The 20,783-nt window shown below is 37.0% G+C and overlaps 1 protein-coding gene across 3 annotated transcripts in view; it reads left to right on the forward strand.

The window, feature by feature from the left end:
* Positions 1–20,783, forward strand: part of LOC135221652 (puratrophin-1-like) — a 543,050-nt gene that overhangs the window by 510,679 nt on the left and 11,588 nt on the right. For 2 of the 3 annotated variants that reach the window (XM_064259345.1, XM_064259344.1), the window contains 2 exons: positions 1,881–2,060; positions 20,557–20,760. In XM_064259345.1, the coding sequence (XP_064115415.1) occupies positions 1,881–2,060; positions 20,557–20,760 (384 nt within the window). The remainder of the gene's footprint in view (positions 1–1,880; positions 2,061–20,556; positions 20,761–20,783) is intronic. The other variant, XM_064259346.1, reaches the window with a different exon arrangement.

Genomic DNA, 20,783 nt, shown 5'->3' on the forward strand with positions numbered 1-20,783 from the left:
CTCTTTTCTTGAGTTGGTAGCCGGCATCCATCTTCTGTAGTACTTTTGTCATGGGAATCATGGCTACTACGAAGAGTAGTGGGGACAGTGAGTCGCCCTGGAAGATCCCTCTCCTGATATTAACCTCTGCTAGTCTTATTCCAGAGCTTGTAAGTATTGTATTCCAGTTGCGCATTGTATTTTGAGGAAGCTGATGGTGTTTTCCTCTGCCCCATATATTTTCAGGCATTCTATTAGCCATGTGTGTGGTATCATGTCGAAGGCTTTCTTATAGTCTATCCATGCCATGCTTAGGTTGGTTTTCCTTCTCCTACTGTTCTTCATTACCATTTTGTCTATCAGGAGCTGGTCTTTTGTGCCCCCCTACACTTCCTTCTGCAGCCTTTCTGTTGGTGGGGGATGGTGTTTGTCTCCTCTAGGTAGTTATATAGCCTTTCACTGATGATACCTGTTAGTAACTTCCACATTATTGGTTAGGCAGGTGATAGGCCTGTAGTTACTGGCTATATTTCCCTTACTCTTGTCTTTTTGTACTAAGGATGTTCTTCCTGTGGTCATCCATTTGGGTGCTTGATGATTTGAGATACAATGCTGGAGTTGTTCTGCTATTCGTGGGTGTAGGGCCTTGAAGTTTTTGAGCCAGTATCCATGGACTTCATCGGGACCTGGGGCTTTCCAGTTTGGCATTTTCTTTAGTTGGTGTCTGACTGTGTCTGTCGTGATCTCTGTGAATCTTTGTTTATTCTCCCTGTTTCTTCTTCCTTGACTTCCTGGAGCCATGTTGCATGTTTGTTGTGTGATACCGGATTGCTCCATATGTTTTCCCAGAGTCTCTTACTTGGTTCGGCTTCAGGAATTTCTGGGTGGTTGTCTTCCCCTCTTAGTTGGCTGTACAGTCTTTTCTGGTTATTATTATTATTATTATTTTTTATTATTATTATTATTATTATTATTATTATTATTATTATTATTATTATTATTATAATTCTGATAATAATAATAATAATAATAATGAAAAATGTTGCGAGTATATATATATATATATATATATATATATATATATATATATATACTATATATATATATATCTATATATATATATCTATATCTATATATATATATATATACACACACATATATATATATATATATATATATATATATATATATATATATATATATATATATATATACATATATACACGAACTCGCAACACTTTTTATTATTGTGGAACCCTTAGAACATTATATATACTCTCGCGATAGCGAGTTTTTCCCAATTATTAATGTTATTATTATCATTATTATTATTATTATGAAAACCACAACAACAACTGGTAAGAATTCGTCAAGAACCCAGCCGGTAAGAAGGGTAGAAAGGCAAGAGGACCTAATTTTGAGTGTAGTCACTCAAACCGCACCAACCTGTTCTCAAACTAAAGTCACCTCCATCAAATCAGATATTCTAATCTCTTCCGTCTACTCCTGTTTTGGTGCCTGTCCATAAAGTGGATTTTTATCTTACGGGTCTGTCACTTGCAATTACAGTTTGTATTGTTATGTATTAGTTACAATGGGTGGGTTGCAGGGTTATTGCAGTGGCTTCGTACTAATTATGATATGCCTTATTGCTCCTTGCTTATATAAGAAGAATTAAAGAAGACTTGCAGCTAGATTAATTAAGGTAAAGGTACTGATACCCAAAATGTGGGCAAGAAAAATGCCACTTTGTTTCTCATTCATGGTGGGCAGAGGAGGCTCTTATTGTTCACGTTTAAATCGCTCATCTCTCGGCATGTAAATGAATTTATTTTTCACTCGTTCATTATAGAAGCAATCAAGAAAACATGTTACTGACATCAGTGACTCATCCATTTCAGCGTCATCTGGAGAAGGGCGGGTCCCTTCTGCAGGAGGCAGCGGCCACGGGTGAGACTGACAACAGTGTGAGGGAGCTAGCCCGGGCTCTCCATCTCCACCTTACCCAGTTCACCGAAAGGCTCCACCACACCAGAGATCGCCTGGAGGATACGGCTCGGTGCTACCATCTCCTGGATAAGGTAAAGAAACCTCAGTGCCAAGTACCTCCGCTCTTGTTTGCTTTACATGATATGTATTAAGCAACTTCGCTTCTGCCGTTTTTTGCTCGGCGGCTGAAGCGTGTCCAATTCTGTCGCCAAAATATTGTTTGTTTTACTCGTCCATCATTTAATGTCTTATTTATTTATTTATTTATATTATTTTTTATGTTTCTTGTCTGTTGCTTCAACATATTCCATACATATTTCACACAGTTTCTTATCTTTCCTTTTCCTTACCGTGAACATCATACCGAGCTCTTCTGTTAGAAAGAACAAAACGATAGTCATACCATTTTTTTTTTTCAGATGTCAATTTCAGCTTTTGTTTCGTATACCACTCAAAATGTTTTTGCACTGGTTTCTTGTTGAACTATCTATTTCTTTTCACTTAATCACTTTTTGCACACACACACACACACACACACACACACACACACACATATATATATATATATATATATTATATATATATATATATATATATCAATTCAAGCTACAAATGTCCTTTAATATCTAAATTCACTTTACCTCCAAATGATATAGTTTTCATATATGTACGCAAGGGGAATTTTTTTTAGTACATATATGAAAATATATCATTTGGGAGGTAAAGTGAATTTAGATATTAAAGGACATTTGTAGCTTGAATTGATATATAAAATGGATCACGGTTCGATGTGATAATTATTCATTATATATACTATATATATATATATATATATATATATATATGTAATATATATAATATATATTTTAAAGGGGTGAGAGAGATTATCTTAATCCTAAAAGTTTAATAAATGAAACTGATGACCATTGTTTAAAGCAAAGACAAACTTTAATGGTCGATTTTGAAATATATTTGAGTTAATGGCTAAGGAAACACTCCATTCATATAGTAATCAGGTACTGTTCACGTTGTCTGCATTTGCCAAGATTTAATAACAATTTATATAATACATATGTGTGTTTGCGTGTGTGTGTGTGTGGGTGGGTGGGTGGGTGCGCGTGTGCGTGTGCGTGCGTTAGTTACCGTGATGCGATAGAAAGTATACTGCCCATTGATGAGGGAAAGCCCTCACAGTGACTAACGCTTTTCGCGTTTGAACTCTTTTGACATGTCAAAAGTAATTAGCCCCGCCCCCATCGCCCCCCCCCCTCCTTCCCCAAAAAAAGTCAATGAAAGAAAACCTCTCCAGGCTATCATTACGTCTCCTTCTACAATAACTGATACGTATGTGAAAGTGTGCTATCGCATCGTCTGTGTTTTCTTGAATTTTCCTGAATCTTTCTTTCCTTTTGGCTTCGTTTAGTTATTAAGGATCATTTCTACAAAAAAAACTGGAATTGTACATTTTTGTTTCATAGAATTAACAATATTGGTGTTACTTGGTTAGCTAGAATATAGGTATCTGTCACTTTCTTCAAAACACAGATTATCATGAATTGATACTTAAATACTCATTTAATAATTTACTTAAATTTTTTCTTATTTTTTATTAATTTATTAATGTATTTTTTCTTTTCTTGTAACTGATCTCTTCTTTCTCTATTTCCAATACCTTGTTACTACTTTCAAATTAACAACACCTTTGGAAGACTGAATTTTAAGTCAGTGACCGCCGAGTGCTTGTTCCATGTGAATAGGGTTCATCTTCAGAATAATAATAATAATAATAATAATAATAATAATAATAATAATAATACCAATTAGGTCTTTACATTTCTCTCTCTGTGTTTTTGCAACCGTTGTTCTGTGTGTGATAAAGCACTGCGATTATTAGCAGACGTTGACTCAGCAGATTCCATTCCTTAACGTCGATGGACAGAAACAAAAATGGCCACCATGGCTTCGTCCTCGCACGGAAACCGTAAAATCAAGATTATTTCTGCCTGAATACGGTGGTAGACCTCAACGCTGACACACGCCATTCCATTTTAATGGGTTTGTCTTGTCGAGATTTGCCTCCGACGGCCGATAAGCTGATCGGGTATGGAGGTGTGTCAGAATCTGGAGCTACCCGTGTAATTCTTTTTCATTATTATTACATTATATACACATATACATATATATATATATATATATATATATATATATATATATATATATATATATATATATATATACACACACACACATACACTTCCCGCGAGAGAATTAAGACCGGGGTTTAAATGGAACAAAATACCAGACATTTCTATAGAAACCACATCTCGTCTTCAGGAATTAGTATGTCTTTATCATGCTGCTGTTCGTGTGGATTCAAACTGATTTTAGTATCTCTCTCTCTCTCTCTCTCTCTATATCTCTCTCTCTCTCTCTCTCTCTCTCTCTCTCTCTATCAATATATATATATATATATATATATATATATATATATATATATATATATATCGAGCTACAATGTCCTTTAATATCTAATTCGCTCTACTCGGAATTAATATATTTTCATATATGCTTAAACCGAAGGGGAATTTTTTCTCGATAATAGATTGCCTGGACCAGGGCGCGAACCTATGGATCCTTTCAAACCCAGGAACGTCAGTGAAGCTTTTACCTACTACACCACCGCGAGAGGCTTGTAGTAGGTAAAAGCTTCACTGACGTTCCTGGGTTTGAAAGTATCCATAGGTTCGCGCCCTGGTCCAGGCAAATCTATTATCGAGAAAAAATTCCCCTTCGGTTAAGCATATATGAAAATATATTAATTCCGAGGTAGAGCGAATTAGATATTAAAGGCCATTGTAGCTCGATATATGTATATGAATCACGGAAATGTGATATGACTTATATATATATATATATATATATATATATATATATATATATATATATATATATTACATCATATTTGGGTGTGCCCTATTAATAAAATCAAGAACCTATCAGCCTCACACTGGGATTTAAAAAGCGTGTATATATATATATATATATATATATATATATATTATATATATATATATATATATATATATATATATATATAATTTATATAGCGTTGAGATTAATGTATCAGAGTCTGCAAAATCATATTTCAAGACTAAGTGTAATTGATGTCTCGAATGTAATTTTATCTTTGTCAACATTCAGAAAAATAGATATTCCTTGGGAACTAGCGTACCAATCATACCCTCCCCATATAGTATATCAGGAACATGAAGGATACGGAGACTGTAGAGGGTATAAAGTCGGTTATGGCTGAAGGAATTCATTATCATGCTAAGTCTCTCCTTTCAGCCTTGATGAACCAAAAGAATGTCTTGAAGAAAATGGAATGGGGAGAAGGGGTAGGAGGTTGGGGGGAAAGGTTCAGTGCTATCCACAAGGGACCATTTTTCACGTTCTTGTCTTCCTGAGGGGTCCAACGGATGAATGGACATGGAATGACGGGGGAGGAGAGGGGGCGGTAACTTTGGTAGGACAGATGGATCTTGAGAGGTGACAGACAAACTGGAAAATTATAGTACCTTTAGATGTTCTCCCATATTTTAATCTGCAAACCCCACCGCTGAATACAAAATGGTTTTTCCGTGTAAGCAGTGTTGATATTGGACACCCTGGCGTTAAATAACCAATTCATTTCCTTTGTTTTCACTTGGCGTGTCTATGGGGTTGAATATATATATATATATATATATATATATATATATATATATATATATATATATATATAAATATATATTTGCTAACCAATTATTTATTTCACCCTTGTAGCAACCGTGAGAGAGAGAGAGAGAGAGAGAGAGAGAGAGAGAGAGAGAGAGAGATTGTGATAAATTTTTTGTGTAGCGTCGCGTCCTTGACTGTAAAAAAAAAATAGTTTCTGTCCTCAAATGGTTTATTGTTTAAACTTCACATCATTATTATTTTCCCCCTTATCCCCTTTTAGAAATGCGATAAAAAGAGGAATGTTTTGTTGCCCTGAGATTGGTCCTTGTGATAAGAGCTCATTTAACCCTTTCTCGTCATAATGGATGGTTCATAATGATGTAGTGGGAGGAAATGCCTGATAATTATTATGAAGGTTGTCTCTCTTTCTGCTTTAATGGGGTGGGTCGTTTTGTCAATCGAAAGTTGAAGTTGCGAGTGGAAGAGAAATCAAAAATTTGAAATGAGAAAGAAATAGTAGAAATGGAAACTTGCAGAGGAATTGGAAATAGTCATGAAGTCGTCTGAAAGTAATAAAAAAATATAAGAAGACATTACAAATTAACCGAAAAATGCCTTAGAATTAAAAGAATAATCACTAAAAAAGAGATAAGAATTGGGTGTATGGGATATGATGAGAGGACATTTTCTCCTCCAAAAGCTCCGCAATAATTATTTCAACAAATTTGTGGTTTTGGATGCAAGTGATTTCAATTTAAAAAGAGGGGGGGGGGGGGGTTGGGGGGGGGGGGGGGGGTTGAAAAAGTGAAACCGAACCGAGACGATCTTTCAAGTTTTCGAAAAATAGAAAAATCAATCAAGTTATTCACTCAAAGTCAATGTTTATTCATAGAACGGGCCTAAGGGCCTTTACCCAAAAGGCGATCTTTCAGTGTGGTAAGGTGCTTCAGGAAATAAGAGATCTGCTCTGGACCTCTGGACTCTACCAAAACGACCATGAGTTGTGCCCAACTGGAATGATGCTGGCTGGCCGCCGAAGTGGATAATAAGAGAGGGCGTGAAGCCCTTAGTGTACACGCCCATTCATCCTAGACTCCCTTTATCTCGCGTAACCGCTGGTCTGGTCCTGATTTTAAAAGCTTTTATTTTTCGGATGTATCATCTTAGCTCAACTTATTGTGTTTTGTGTATAGACAATTTCCTCTCGTCAGCAGTCTTTCGCTTCTTATTTTCATTCATCAATTTGCTTCTCCTTATTTGTCTAGATTTCCTAAGTGTAGCATCCATAAATATTACAGATGTACCCCTGGCAACTTGATATATCAAGCTATGCCACTTTAATTGCCCAGAATTCGACGATGAAAGAAAAACGGCTGCAATCTTAGTAGCTTGGTTAATAGTTCACTTGATTATAGGCTGTGCATGTTGCAGAAGCGAAACGTGCTCTCCTCCTGGCCGTGCCATTATTTAACTCCTCCGATAGGGATCTGCATCTTTGCCAACGTCCATGGTTCGGTAGATCTTTCAAGTCATTATCGGCATCAGATTCTAGGGCGTATCGGGTTTCAATCTAAATATGAGCTAGGAAGAATATATAGTTCAAAATATCAGTTTTAACAGTAAGCAATTCTTTTCTCCATTGCAAAAAATTTATTATGGCGTCACAGATGATGATTCATCACCCCTTTTTCATAGACTGTGAATGAACTTTTCATGCGCGTACACACACACACACACACACACACACACACACACACACACACATATATATATATATATATATATATATATATATATATATATATATATATATATATATATATATATATCTACGAAGTTGTTATAATTGAAGTTTTTCTCACGTGAGGCATATTTTCGTTGGCTTTAGTTGCCCTTTTTTTTAATAACCGTTACTCCTAAATTTCGCACGAACTAAGAAATCCCCACCCCCTATTTTTTTTCTTTTTTTATTTTCTATAACCTGTTGTCCATTTCTGACCGCCTCAGTTTTACAAGGTCTCCTTGGGTTATAAGCCTATTTGAGGGCTATGGTAAATTTTTCCCTCCTTTTCTTTTGGAGGGATTTTTGGATTTCCTTTTAACCGCGCCCATTCGAAAAGTTTCTTGGGAACAAAAGAACCTGTTAAAGAGATGTTCCCACAAGTTATTGATGGGAAGTGAAGGGTTGGTGGAACTTTGTTTCAGAGAATCTTTGGTGGAAGGTGGGCAGTGGGCATTCTTTTAAAATAACAAAAAAGAAAACAAATCTTAACACACGTCACACACACTCCGTGCTTATTTCCGCATGTGTGTGTTGGTAGGGATATCACCAGAAGATGCCTGTATAATGTGTGATTGTTTATCAAATATGTCATCGTGTTAAGATTTACGATTTGAATATTTTTGTGTTCCACCGTCTTGTATCTACTTGTAAATCCCGTAGCATTGATTTGAAAATGTTTACTTGTCGTTTCGACGTCAGATGACATAAAATAATTCATTTGTAGCCGTCCTGTATTACGAAATGGACCGTCATAGTACTGCCGTATATTTATTTCGAAAAAAACCTCACAGGCATTCTCCTTGAAACCGACAAACAATCTGACTCTCGATAAAAAAAAAAAAAAAAAAAAAAAAAAATCCCGTAATCCCATTGCACTTTTGATGATATCTGTTTTTGCAAAAGGTCTTTCGATTATCCAGTTGAGATGTTAGATCAAGAAAATACCTCGCCAGGCATAGAAACCAGATGGAAATGAATGTATCGCAATTCCTAAATTGTTACCGAAAGAACTTAAAATGTTTTGAATACTAAATGGTTTAGGGCTAACATTTATCTTAGGACAGGCTGAATATAGTTGAGGAGGTGGTAGGAGCATCATCCTGAACCGGTTATAATCCCTTCGTTATCCTAAAGCGTCGGGTAGTTGGGTTCGTTATGACCAAGGTCTTGGTTATGACTGGGCGTTGGGCCCGAGTGCGGTGTCGCTTATCCGTTTTATCAGTTGGTATAGGGTATTTGTGGCCTCGTTAGGACGAAGCTGCCTGTCCTACTACTGTCTTTACCTTCGAATCTTCCATTGCGCTATCTTCCCAAGGCCCTCCGTGAGTGCTCCAAGTCTTCCTTGCCTTGTTTACACCTGCGAAGGGTTTGTGAGTCCAAGTACAGTTTTAATGCCTTCAAGGTTTTTGCTTTTCAACTTCTATAGTAATTTAACTAACGATTATCATTGTTCAAGATGTGATAGCGGATGACTGGCTATAACCAATGTCGAAGGGAAGACATTGATTAGTGTTGGTGTTCTCGAAGTTTAGCGTTTTAAAGATGCGATCCTTAGTCAGTTTTCATTGATTTGTCTGATCTTATGAGGCAGGATTATTAATTTTAATGATGAAATAAATAAATATATATATATATATATATATATTAGAGAGAGAGAGAGAGAGAGAGAGAGAGAGAGAGAGAGAGAGAGAGAGAGTAGGAGGCCAGGTTATTAGAGAGGCCTCCAAGCAAGCAAATACACTCACACACACACACACACACGCACACTCACAAACAAACAAGCAAGCCAGCAAGCAAGAGATTGGCGAATGGACCGGAAGTGGAGAGGAAACCAGCTCTTATTGAGCGAACTGACAGTACGGTGTTGCTATCAGTTACTGCTGCTGAGACTTTCACCACAGAATTACGTCCAGTTTCTCGTTTGTTGCGGAATTATCGACTTCCGCAGGCCTCTCTCTATCTCTCTTCTCTCTCTCTCTCCTCTCTCTCTCTCTCTCTCCCTGATATATATAAGAACCCCTCTTGTAAATGAAGTCGCAAGTGATCCAGATTAGTGTCAAAAATAGATTATTATAAATTTGTTGTTATTAACATTGGCAACTGACCTGTTGTGATCATAACATTTTTCTTCTATCCCAGTTGTTAGAGGTTTTCTTAGATGTCTGTGTAAACAGAAAGGCAAGACTTCCTGAATTATGTTTCCGTTAGATTGTGGTGTTCCCGGGCTGTGGTGTTCCCGTAATATTCTTCCAAGGTATAACGTATTGTTGTTATCTGAAATATAAATTTACTGTGCAAACGTAAAGTTTTGAAATTTAATTATTGCACATATTCTGGCACATTGGTGTTCCTGGTGAAGTCGGTTATCTCAATAATAATAATAATAATAATAATAAAATAATAATAATAATAATAATAATAATAATAATAATGGTAGTGTTATGAAAAGACGAAAAGTAACCATGTTTCAGTTTTAGAGGTCTATAGCAATGACATTGGCCATAAGTAAACATAGTAAAAAATAATACGAAACTCATAAATAAATAAATCGCTAGTTAGTGAGATTTTCGTTTTGTTTGTTTTATTTTTTTTTTTTATGTAAGGTACATTCCAGTGGATCATTTTCAAAGGATTTCTTCGTGTTTTCTTTTGTTTTATTTTTTATTTTGGATTTTAGAAGAGTCCAGTTTCTTTGATCAAATTCTCACGTCTATAAAAGGAGTTCTTTCTAACGGTACTTTCATTAACAGTAAGAGATCATGAGTTCATTTGTCTCTAGTGTCTTTTTTTTCTTTTTAATTCTCTCAATGTGACTATCTGCAAATCAGTAGGAGAAAGCTTTTAGGAGTCAAGCAACAGCAGTGCAGATCCATTAGAACAGCAAAGATTCTGCATTAAGTCATTTGCAGATATCCCATTGCTGCATAAGTTTGGCAATTGGTAGCCAAAATGCCTTTATCTAGCCAAGGCCACAAAGAGAGAAAGAGAGAGGAGAGAGAGAGAGAGAGAGACTCGGTCGTGAAGGGAACCATAGACCAGGCTTTATATCTTTGGGTCATTTATTTAGTGAGTCTCCAACCCATGGTTATTTTTCCCCAGGTATTGGTGATTAGAAGCTGCCAGTTTTCTGTAGCTTAGGAAACTAACTGAAGTTTGTTGCCATTTTCCTCGTTTTTAATTTGATTTGCCTTTTCATGAGCGGGACTCGACAGTCCACTTCGGAGTCTTCTTAACAGTTATTATTAATACTGAATAATTAATACTCAATTACAGTCACTGCTTCACGACTTATAATGACAGTGTGGGATGGTCATAGAATGTTTGAAGGAGAATTAATATTTGCTGGCTCTGTTCATAATCTGAACTATTATTACTCATATGTCTAACGGTATTACTTGTTATTGCAACTGGGATTTTAGATCCTCGTACTTCCTCGTGCATATTTTTTTAATCTCTTTATCTTGCTGTTCAACCACTCCAGCTCCCTCTTTTCACTATGTTGAGGGCTGAATGGTTGTAAATTTCCGAGTTTTGGCTTTATAACCTATATTTCGTAGTTCATTAATTCATTCAAATTTTTTATCTTTTGCATTATGCCTATTTATACAGCTTATTTTATCCTTTTTTTTTGTCTTTTGTCTTTTGTGGAAATGCATCTTTATCCTTTTTTTTTTTTTTGTCTTTTGTGGAAATGCATCATAAGAAATGGAACAAGGGCTGAAAAGCAACAGTCACATTATCAGACCAGAACCAGAAGACGATTCAGTAGCGTAGAAAACATGGGTAACAAAAAAATACAGCAATTTTATTGGCCTCTTAGTGGGCGACCCCTCAGGGAGACACGACGTCCAGTACGTTGCGCGCGTGTGTGTGTGTGTGTTTTGCCTCTGAAAGAAAACAGTCAATGGACTGATGAGATTAAAATGCCTTCTTAGAAAAGGTTGTGTTCCTGTGGTTGCGTCCTACATTTCAGGAGGAAAGAGAGAGAGACCACGTGCGATCATGGTGGGAGTGGGGTGAGGATTTGTGTGGTCTAAGGAACCCCCCTTCCCCTCTTTCGACGTGTGTGTGTCTCTCCCTCTTTCTCCCTCATCCACTTTTTAATGTTCTTCACTTTCTTTGAGATGTGGTGCCACCCACGGTACCAGCCATCCAGCCCCTTTTGCTCTGACTTGTTTCCAATGGAATAGGCCGTCATTGATTGGGAAGGACACACCCTTCATTATGTGATTTTACCAGCTGTGATTAACATTGATATTTGAGTTTTGGATTTCTTTAGATTTCGGATATGTTACTTATTTAGGTTAACACCCTTAAATTTCTATCATTGTTCTTAAACATTCTCCAAAACTTCTACAACATTTTTAAACATCACATTATCCAGACCATATAGAAAGCAATATGTTGTGTATTTACTTATTCATTCATTGACTATGGACCCAATTTTTCAAAGCTGCGTATGTTTTGACATCCGAGTAGGGTACCTTGCCCCAACATTGCCAGATCCATGTCAGATGCTAGAGGATGGCTTTCCCTTCGTTATCTATTGGCAAGGAATTGACTTTTTCAACTCCATTGTTTATTTTTGTTTTTCTTCTACATCTTTGTTTATTGTTGTATCTTTCGCAATCAGAAATACATATGTAAACTTTCCGGCTTGAAAATTTGTACTATATTCTTATGTACATTTTTTACAACTTTTAGCCTAGGTTTACATTCATTCTTTTGAATAAACTCACGCGATAGTATTACATATCTGATACTATCCGGACGCCATTTATAGCAGAAACAAATTACTTGTATTTTGCTACTGAACAGCTCTTTTAAACAGTCGTATACTACTATGAACTGTGAGACATTCTCTCTCACGCTCCCCTGTCCTTCAACCAGGACCCGGCTCCCAACGACCTCTCCTCTGGCTGCGGCTTGCTAAAAGGAAATGCTTCCAGTCAATCTTCGCGTATTAGGATCAAAATTCCTGTTCTAGCGGAAGCGGTCCCCTCTTAAGGATGCCACATTGGCGTATCCCTCCCGTCAGTGTTGTCATTAATCGCCCACTGTGACCAAAGAGATCGAGGCAAATACTAATCCAGTTGGTCTCGGCTCCTGGCTGCTCTGAGGCAGAAATCCCCAAGTTGTGTGAGACTGCATTTGGATTTAGTTTTGCAAATAGGGATTAGGATTGGATTTAGCTGGTATGCGCCATATGCTTACTATTCTGAATGGAGGCAAGCGCATATGTACAGTACATCTGAATTTAAATATGAATGATGTGATGTACCTGTGTAAAGGTATTGCCAAAGCTCTGGATTTATGGAGAATTCGGACATTTGTAAAATATTTATGGTATACTTCTTCCTGAGATTATTGTTTTTGTTGTTGTTACTTAGTTTATTTACATTTTGATTATTTGTTATATTTTGACAAATTATGAACATATTTGTTCGTTTACCTTTCATGCCTAATTTTGTGGAGAGGTTTAATAATAATAATAATCATAATAATACTATAGTTTATTTACCTGTTAATAGTTCTTATGGCTGTGCGAAAATTACTTCTCTGCTGATTATGACAGATGACCTGCTGCTGGAGCGAACGTCTTCGAGATTTTATCCACGAGTATGAGAACTTCCTCTTTGCTGATTAGCATAACTAATTTCCCCTCTCGAAACCATTTGGGTTTCCTAGTCTGCGGTTATCAGCTTTCGGAGATACTCCGATTGTTGCTCTTTGAAGAACATTCAGAAAACAATTCGTGCTGACCTCTCTCTCTCTCTCTCTCTCTCTCTCTCTCTCTCTCTCTCTCTCTCTCTCTCTCTCTCTCTCTCTCTCTCTCTCTCTCTCTCTCTGTCGCGCAATTTGTTCGGGTTGCAAAATGAGCACATTTAATTATGTAATTATATTTGATTCCTCATAGAAACCAATAATCAGAGTGGCAGATATACTGCCATTTACCGTTGCCGACGGTTCTTAATGATAGGGGTTGGTAACTCCCTCATTTCCTGCGCCTTATGTGTATGGCGCTTTATTTATTATGTGCTCAACTGTTGCAGGAAACTTCCTTTCAGACGTTCATAGCGTTAGCTCCACATTTTTTAATTAAGGGCAGTTCTTTATATAAAAAGGAAAAGAGAAGCTGTATGCCATTGATTTATTAGGCGTGCGCCTGCTTTCTTTTGCTAAATCTAGGAAAGTGTGTTTATGCGTAGTTTGCACGTAAAACGTTCTCTGGCTGACGTGAATGACGTGAACATGATTCACTGAGACACTGACCACGACTTCCGCCATCGAAATTTCTCTTTACAGTCACACACACACACACACACACACACACACACACACACACACACACACACACACACAACGTCCGACGGTTTTCTTCTAGTTTAGATTTTCTAGAGATTTCCGAACCACCCAGTAGTTAGTGTCAGTAGCACATACTGGCAAAAGTTGTTGATTGTTGTTTTCATTAGTCGTGTCTTCCTGATTTCATGTTTTTGTTCGTCATTGCCGTGTCTTTCTGATTTAGGCAATGTTTATTTGTAATGGCCATGACTTCATGATTTGAAGTGATGAAATGTTTCCTTGCTTTCAAATATGTGTACCTATAGCCATGCTGGTTTTGGTTCCAAGGTGCCAGTTTGTAATAAAATGTCTTTGTTTACTCATAATTGGAAAAGGTCCACAACAAACTTTTTCCCAATGCAGAAGAATGACACATCCTACTGTCATGGAAGAATTCTAAAGACTAAGGGGGGCGGGGGCGGGGGCGGGATCTGAAGGGGGAAGAGTGGACTTAGTCATTCGTGGATGTGGAACACTGACCACTCCTGCTTTCATTCTCTGGCCACAAAATTACTGTTCAGTGGCCTCTTCAGGAAACAAAGTTCCCACTGTAGAAGAAAGTACGTAAATGGGGAATCTCTCTCTCTCTCTCTCTCTCTCTCTCTCTCTCACGCTTTCAAAACCGTTCAATCAATTAATTGCTTGCGGAATCTTTATAATTCCTTTTCTTCCACTTGCGATGTTGATATTTTCCCTGTTAGTGCGAATGGTGCATGTTTGTTCATTCATCTTCTTGGCCAGCGCCATCGTCTTATTATTGTTGTAATTATTGTTATTTGTGCGTTTGTTGTTGTTTTATATAACTGCGATTCAAACTTATTCGCTGGCCGAGTGTCTTCATGTTCAACTGTGATCAGGGTGGCTACACATGCAACATATTGATTACTGAGGGTTAACTGGGCCATCACCAAAGCGTGTAATCTTTTGGGCGCCATGGGTTCGCGTTAGACTTTGTTCACGCCAGCATTCGGTGCAACTTCAGAAGATTTTTTGAAATAATTTCAAGTGTCTTTTCTTTAACTTTGGTCTTCTGTGTGAATGTTCATCCAATACAAATATATTAATTTTACATTCTACTTATAATATTGTTTTATTTATTTACTTAGGTGTATGCATTACTCTTTCATGTTTGGTTGAGCGATGTTGTCATAGAAACAACAATGTCGACTGAATGTTTCATCTGGTTCTGTACAGTATTATGGCTGTATCGATTACTGTAGAAATTATTTTAATAACAGTAAAAATTATAAGGTTTGTGTTAGTAGAGAAAATGTGTTCACCAATCAAGTCCTTTCCTCGAAGAATTAAATAAAGAAAAAATTGGTTGACCATAAATAGCATTCTTCTTATACTATATTAAAACCCCGAATAACGAGCGAACGAATACTTTCTCTGAGCCGAATAGGTAATTGAGCGACGAAGAGACAAAGTTTGGGGTCCCATGGGAACCATACTGTGATGTGCCGAGGTTTCCGGACGACTAAATCAAGGTTGCATGAAGGCAGGTATTATTAATTTACTCTCGCTGGCTACTTGCATATGCATGGGCATTTAAAATATACCTTTGCGCGGATGGGTGGTTACCGGCGTTGATGATTGGACCACTAGCAAGTTTCGGATGTGAAATCCTTAGCATATGTTGTCGTGCTCGGTCGCAGATACTTACCGAGGCTTCATAATTCGGGATTTTTCAGTAGCTAGTAAGCGTACGTATCTACGTCGAAACTTTACGATAAACAAACTGACTTTTAATCTCTGGTCAAAATGCCTTTCACAAAAGGATAGAAGGGCTGCGCAACTACGGTGCACGTCATTCACGTACTTGCAGTATTCACCACGTACTTATGTACAGTACAGTAAAGAAGCAAAATGTAGGTCGTCATGACCCCTGGTGTATCTAGATTCGTTGCACCACGATTAGCTCTCACTTTTTGTGTGCACGCGATGGCACTCTCAATGGAAGTTGAGGGAAGACGTGCTGAATGCTTTTCACTGTCGACTAACCTTGGTCCATATATGGGTTGCATGAGGGCATCATATGAATCCCCCTACTCACTTTTGCCTTTTTTTTTTATTACATGAATAGAGATGCTTGTCAGTTTGTATAAAGAAACCGTAGAGGCACTAAGCTTGGGCCATCTTGTTTTTAAGCCACCCCCCCCTCTCTCTCTCTCTCTCCTCTCTCTTTTATTTATTATATTTAAATCTAATATATAATAATATAATATATATATATATATATATATATATATATATATATCTATATATATAATATATATAATATGGAAGATATAATATATATATATATATATATATAGATATATGATATATATATATATAATATATATATATATATATATATATATATATATATGAATACCCTGTACTCACTTGTTTATGTATTATAATACATGTGTTATTTACATATGTTCTATGTGAATCATATACAAATAGCGTTATTTATCATTGTTATATATAAGTAATCTGTGTCAGTGGGGGTGATCCATTCTTCATCCTTCAGCATACCGTAAATGTCTCTCTCAACGATGTGCTATTTCGTCTTGTTCTCTTACTCGTTGAAACGCTGGTTGAAATTTTCAATTGCACATTTGGGTGATAGCTGATATCGCTTATATTTATTGTCTTTATGAGTCTGACAGTCCTTTGGAGGTACGTAGATGCATGTTTGAATAACTGGAAGGGAAATAAGAGAGAGGGGAACATTTCTGCTAAATTGAGTAAAAACGCAAGATAATAGTTTCCAGGGAAGTATAAGTGAAAGACAACTTATATTAAATTGGTGCATGCTTATTTTTTTTTTATCTTATTTATAACTTTGAAGTTATATATGGTGATGTACAGTTAGAATTTCAAACGTTCAAGCGAAGATGCGTTGCATTCCTATCCTGAAACAATTAAAAATCATCTTGGATTACCTATGTGCTCGTATTTCTCTTCTTTCTGTATTTCATATTATCTTCTGTAATTTCTGTCAAATGAAAATAATATTCTTTGGAAGCTTGAATTTTAAGTCACTAGCACCTATAGGCTTGTTCCACGTGAAGTGTTTATCTTCTGAATAATAACAACAATATGCTATTTAATGCATTACGCCAGGAAAAACAGCTCTGATGTTATTTAATGCATTACACTAGGAAATACAGCTCCGTTGCGAAATCCTCTAATCAACAGTAGCAGTGTATATGAAATTCTAATTTTTTAAAATTTAGGTGACTGTACTGGTAGAAGGAGGAAAGAAAGTCAACAGTTTTGCCTCATTAATCATCTCAGATTCCATATCTGAATTTGATTCCGAATTCAAAGTGAAGTTGAAGTTGAAGGGACTAGATGTTGCTCACGCCTATATATTATATATATATATAGATATTATATATATTATAATATATATATATATATAACATATAATATATATAATATATATAATACAATGGTAGAATCTCTTGACATTAACAATTATAATTATAACTGTAATTACATGGAAATAAAATTAATTTGCATATCAGTTGATTCTTTTGACCGCTCATAGACAATTAAAAGATAAAGTTAACTAATACACAGTAAGTGAAGATACGTTGAATGTCTTAACACATCGCAATCTATCCAGGAACTATGACAAGGGCTGATATGTTTCGGTGTCCCTGAAAACCCGCCTCCCCCCATTATACTCCCGTCCATTGGCACTGTCCTAAACCCTGACCTACTTCCTCTCTCTCTCTCTCTCTCTCTCTCTCTCTCTCTCTCTCTCTCTCTCTCTCTCTCTCTCTCGTACACACACACACACATATATATATTACTTATAGATAGATAGATACATACATACATAGATGAGATATGATGTGCTGAGTTGCAAGCCGATAGGTGCCCCTTTTAATCCAGGCAGTTTGTTATGTACTATGTCGTAGTTCTACGAATTTGTTGGTAATAACCAGTGTGAAAAAGTGTTGGATTACCAACTTCATCCCAAAAGACTTGATAGAATTGTCGCTACCCTCTGTAAGTGGCAAGGGACATTTATATAAAAATTGTATGTATGCCGGTACGTATGTGTGTGTGTGTGTGTGTGTTTGTGTGTGTGTGTATCTGTCAGTGATCAGTGCACACGAGTGAAGTTAGGAACACCTTCAATTCTTTTCAGCTTATATAGAGAAGTGTAAAAATTGAATCCTCCACAATCCTCCTGAGATCACTACTTAATGAAGCATTGATTTTTAGTATACTCGTAAATGCCTAAAGAGGAAATACTTTTTGCAATGGTTTTTTTTTTCTATACATACTCGTTAAAGATCAAGGCATTTTTTTAATTTGATTTTTTTTCAGATTTATTCCAGCCAGGAATATGATGTTTACCTTGTACAAGGTATTGGGTTTTTATTAATTGAAGCGCCTCTCTCTCTCTCTCTCTCTCTCTCTCTCTCTCTCTCTCTCTCTCTCTCTCTCTCTCTCTCTCTCTCTGTGTACACATGTTTGTAATATCGTCCAATGGGAACTCATTTGCAGTCTGACTAACAGATTTTTTAAACTTTAGCTATTCAGGAATTGTATGAGTGGCGTACATAAAAATGAATCGAAAATATTAGGTTCACATTGACGTAATCATGTGGCTTATGAAGCTTGTTCTTTGGTGCAAAAACTAAGCGGAAGATGCATAAATCTAACACATGAATATCATTGTGTCCGGGAGTTCGAATACCCTTTCAAGAAGAAAGCATTATTACCTTCCTAGCGAGTGACCACGTTTGTGTGTGGGATGAAGCCAAGGGCAGACGGAGGGAGAACTGTGCACATTGTTGTTATGGTAATGAAATAAGGCAACGTCCTGGTTATGTCTCGGCTGCATACCAACTATTCCAGGTGGTTCTTTTCATTCTAGTTGTCATGAGTATCATCACCATCCTCATCACCACTACCATTACTATCGCTAATGATGCTGTTGCCTTTGGTAGGTTTGATATTGAAATTAGGGCTGGTTAGCGCAACCTCTTTGATGTCAGATATTGCTTAAAGCGACATGTATGAACAACATGAAGTCTTAAGGGAACAGTGGGATAAACAATGTGACTGTTACCAAGCAAAGAGCAGGTGAGGTTCGTTTCTCAACTCAGGTATCACCTTCGCTTTGTTCGCGGAATCTTGAAAATTGCCGGGTGGAGGATGGGATACCTGCATGAGGGTTCCCTCTGCCCCCCCCCCCTTTCCTCCATTTCCCATGTTGCCTGTGTTCCTTCGTTCCTTGGACAGTTTTTGACGTCAGTGCTTTCCTGGCTGTTTATCCTTTACAATTTACGTTTTTTTTTTTTCTTTTTTACATTGTCATTTAAAACTACTTGTTTTGTTTTAAGTTACGCGTTTTATTTTGAGTTACTTGTTTTGTTTTAAATTACCCCAGTTTTTTCAGTATAACGAAGATTTCGTTAAAAAGTTATCTATCATAGAAAATCCTTATCATAGAAAAGAATATGAATATTTTGCGTCATCCACTCGACGTTTTTATAAGAAATTCATGAAATGATATGATCATAACTTACTCTAATTTGTATGTCAGTGTCTCAAGAGTTCTTGATAATATGACCTGTTGTAAGAATACTAACATATAATAATTAAATTACCACACAAACATTCATAAGAGAGAAAGTACGAGTTCTGTCGATCGCTGTTGCTTGCAACCAGGACATTAGTATTCAAGACGAAGAATCGTGATTTCGTATCCGTTATCTGGTCTTCCTCAATCTTGCACATTATAACCTGCGAACCCTCATAGCTGTTACGCCCAGCACGTCAGAATTTTAATTTGTTTTTCTTAAGAAGAAGCACGTATTGTGAGTTTTTAAGTCTGCGTCATTTTTAAGGGATTTTTCTTTGCGTTTATGTTCGCTCTTGCAATTGAGTGTGTGAAAAAGAGAAAGAGAGAGAGAGTAAGAGTAGCTTAAGTACTCGTCTCCATATTAGGGTTTGCGGTTAGCCTTATAAGGCACCCAGAAAAAAATTTATATTAGTGATAGTAAAGAGAGAAAAGGTTTTGCGTATCTTATATCAGCTCCGCTGTCTTTCAGAAGAATTCAGTCGATGACCAACCATCAACATAAAGGCAGAGATATACGTTATCAACATTTCCAGATGGGCTATGAGGATTTCTGGCTGGTTGAGTCAACTTCTATAGAGGAAGGAAGGTTTAGGAGGGGCCATGGGGCTTGGTGGTGAGAGGAGGAGGGGGATTCCAGCCAGTTCCCCATTAAACAAAAGCTGGCTGGAATCCCTTCTTCTGGATACGTTGACCCTGGTGGGTCCTTTCCTTCAGTGTGATCCGCATTTTTTTGCTCTGCTTTTAAACTCGAAGGACTTCCGGAGAGGAGATAACGTTAAGATAAGATCGTTTAACCATATCCTGCTTCATTAGAGGTTGTTAGTCGTGCTCCGTATGGAACACGGCTCAGGAAATAATGTTAGTGATGTATGAAAGAAATCATAAAGGTGTAGATTACTTCATCCATTTTGTTATTTTCTTGTTCTTGGTGGTCATTTGTTATCAGAAACGTTTTTGATACTCATATGAATTGCAGATCCATCAATCATATTACGCTTGGTAGAATAAAACTGACGTTTACCTAGCGTGACGTTAAAATATTTACGCAGTGTGCAAAATCTAAATATAATTGTATGTGGGCTCCTATTTGATATTTGCTTAAACAATTAACTAATGTTTTACCTTTCTGTCAACACAGGCCTACGAATGGGCGCTAGAAGCCATGAAGGTAGTAGGGCGTGTGAAGAGCGAGGGGTTGGCATCACCTGAACAGGTGGGAGCTGCCGCTCGCGCCCTCACTACCTACCTGGAGGAACATCCACCAATACCTGAAGACACCTTCACCGCCATGAATGCCTTAGCAACTAACCTCAACAATCATACACTCCTGCAACAGTGCAAGGTATCTGCTCTTTCACATTTTTT

This window comes from Macrobrachium nipponense, chromosome 3 (genome assembly GCF_015104395.2).
Source record: "Macrobrachium nipponense isolate FS-2020 chromosome 3, ASM1510439v2, whole genome shotgun sequence".
In the NCBI taxonomy this organism is placed as follows: domain Eukaryota; kingdom Metazoa; phylum Arthropoda; class Malacostraca; order Decapoda; family Palaemonidae; genus Macrobrachium; species Macrobrachium nipponense.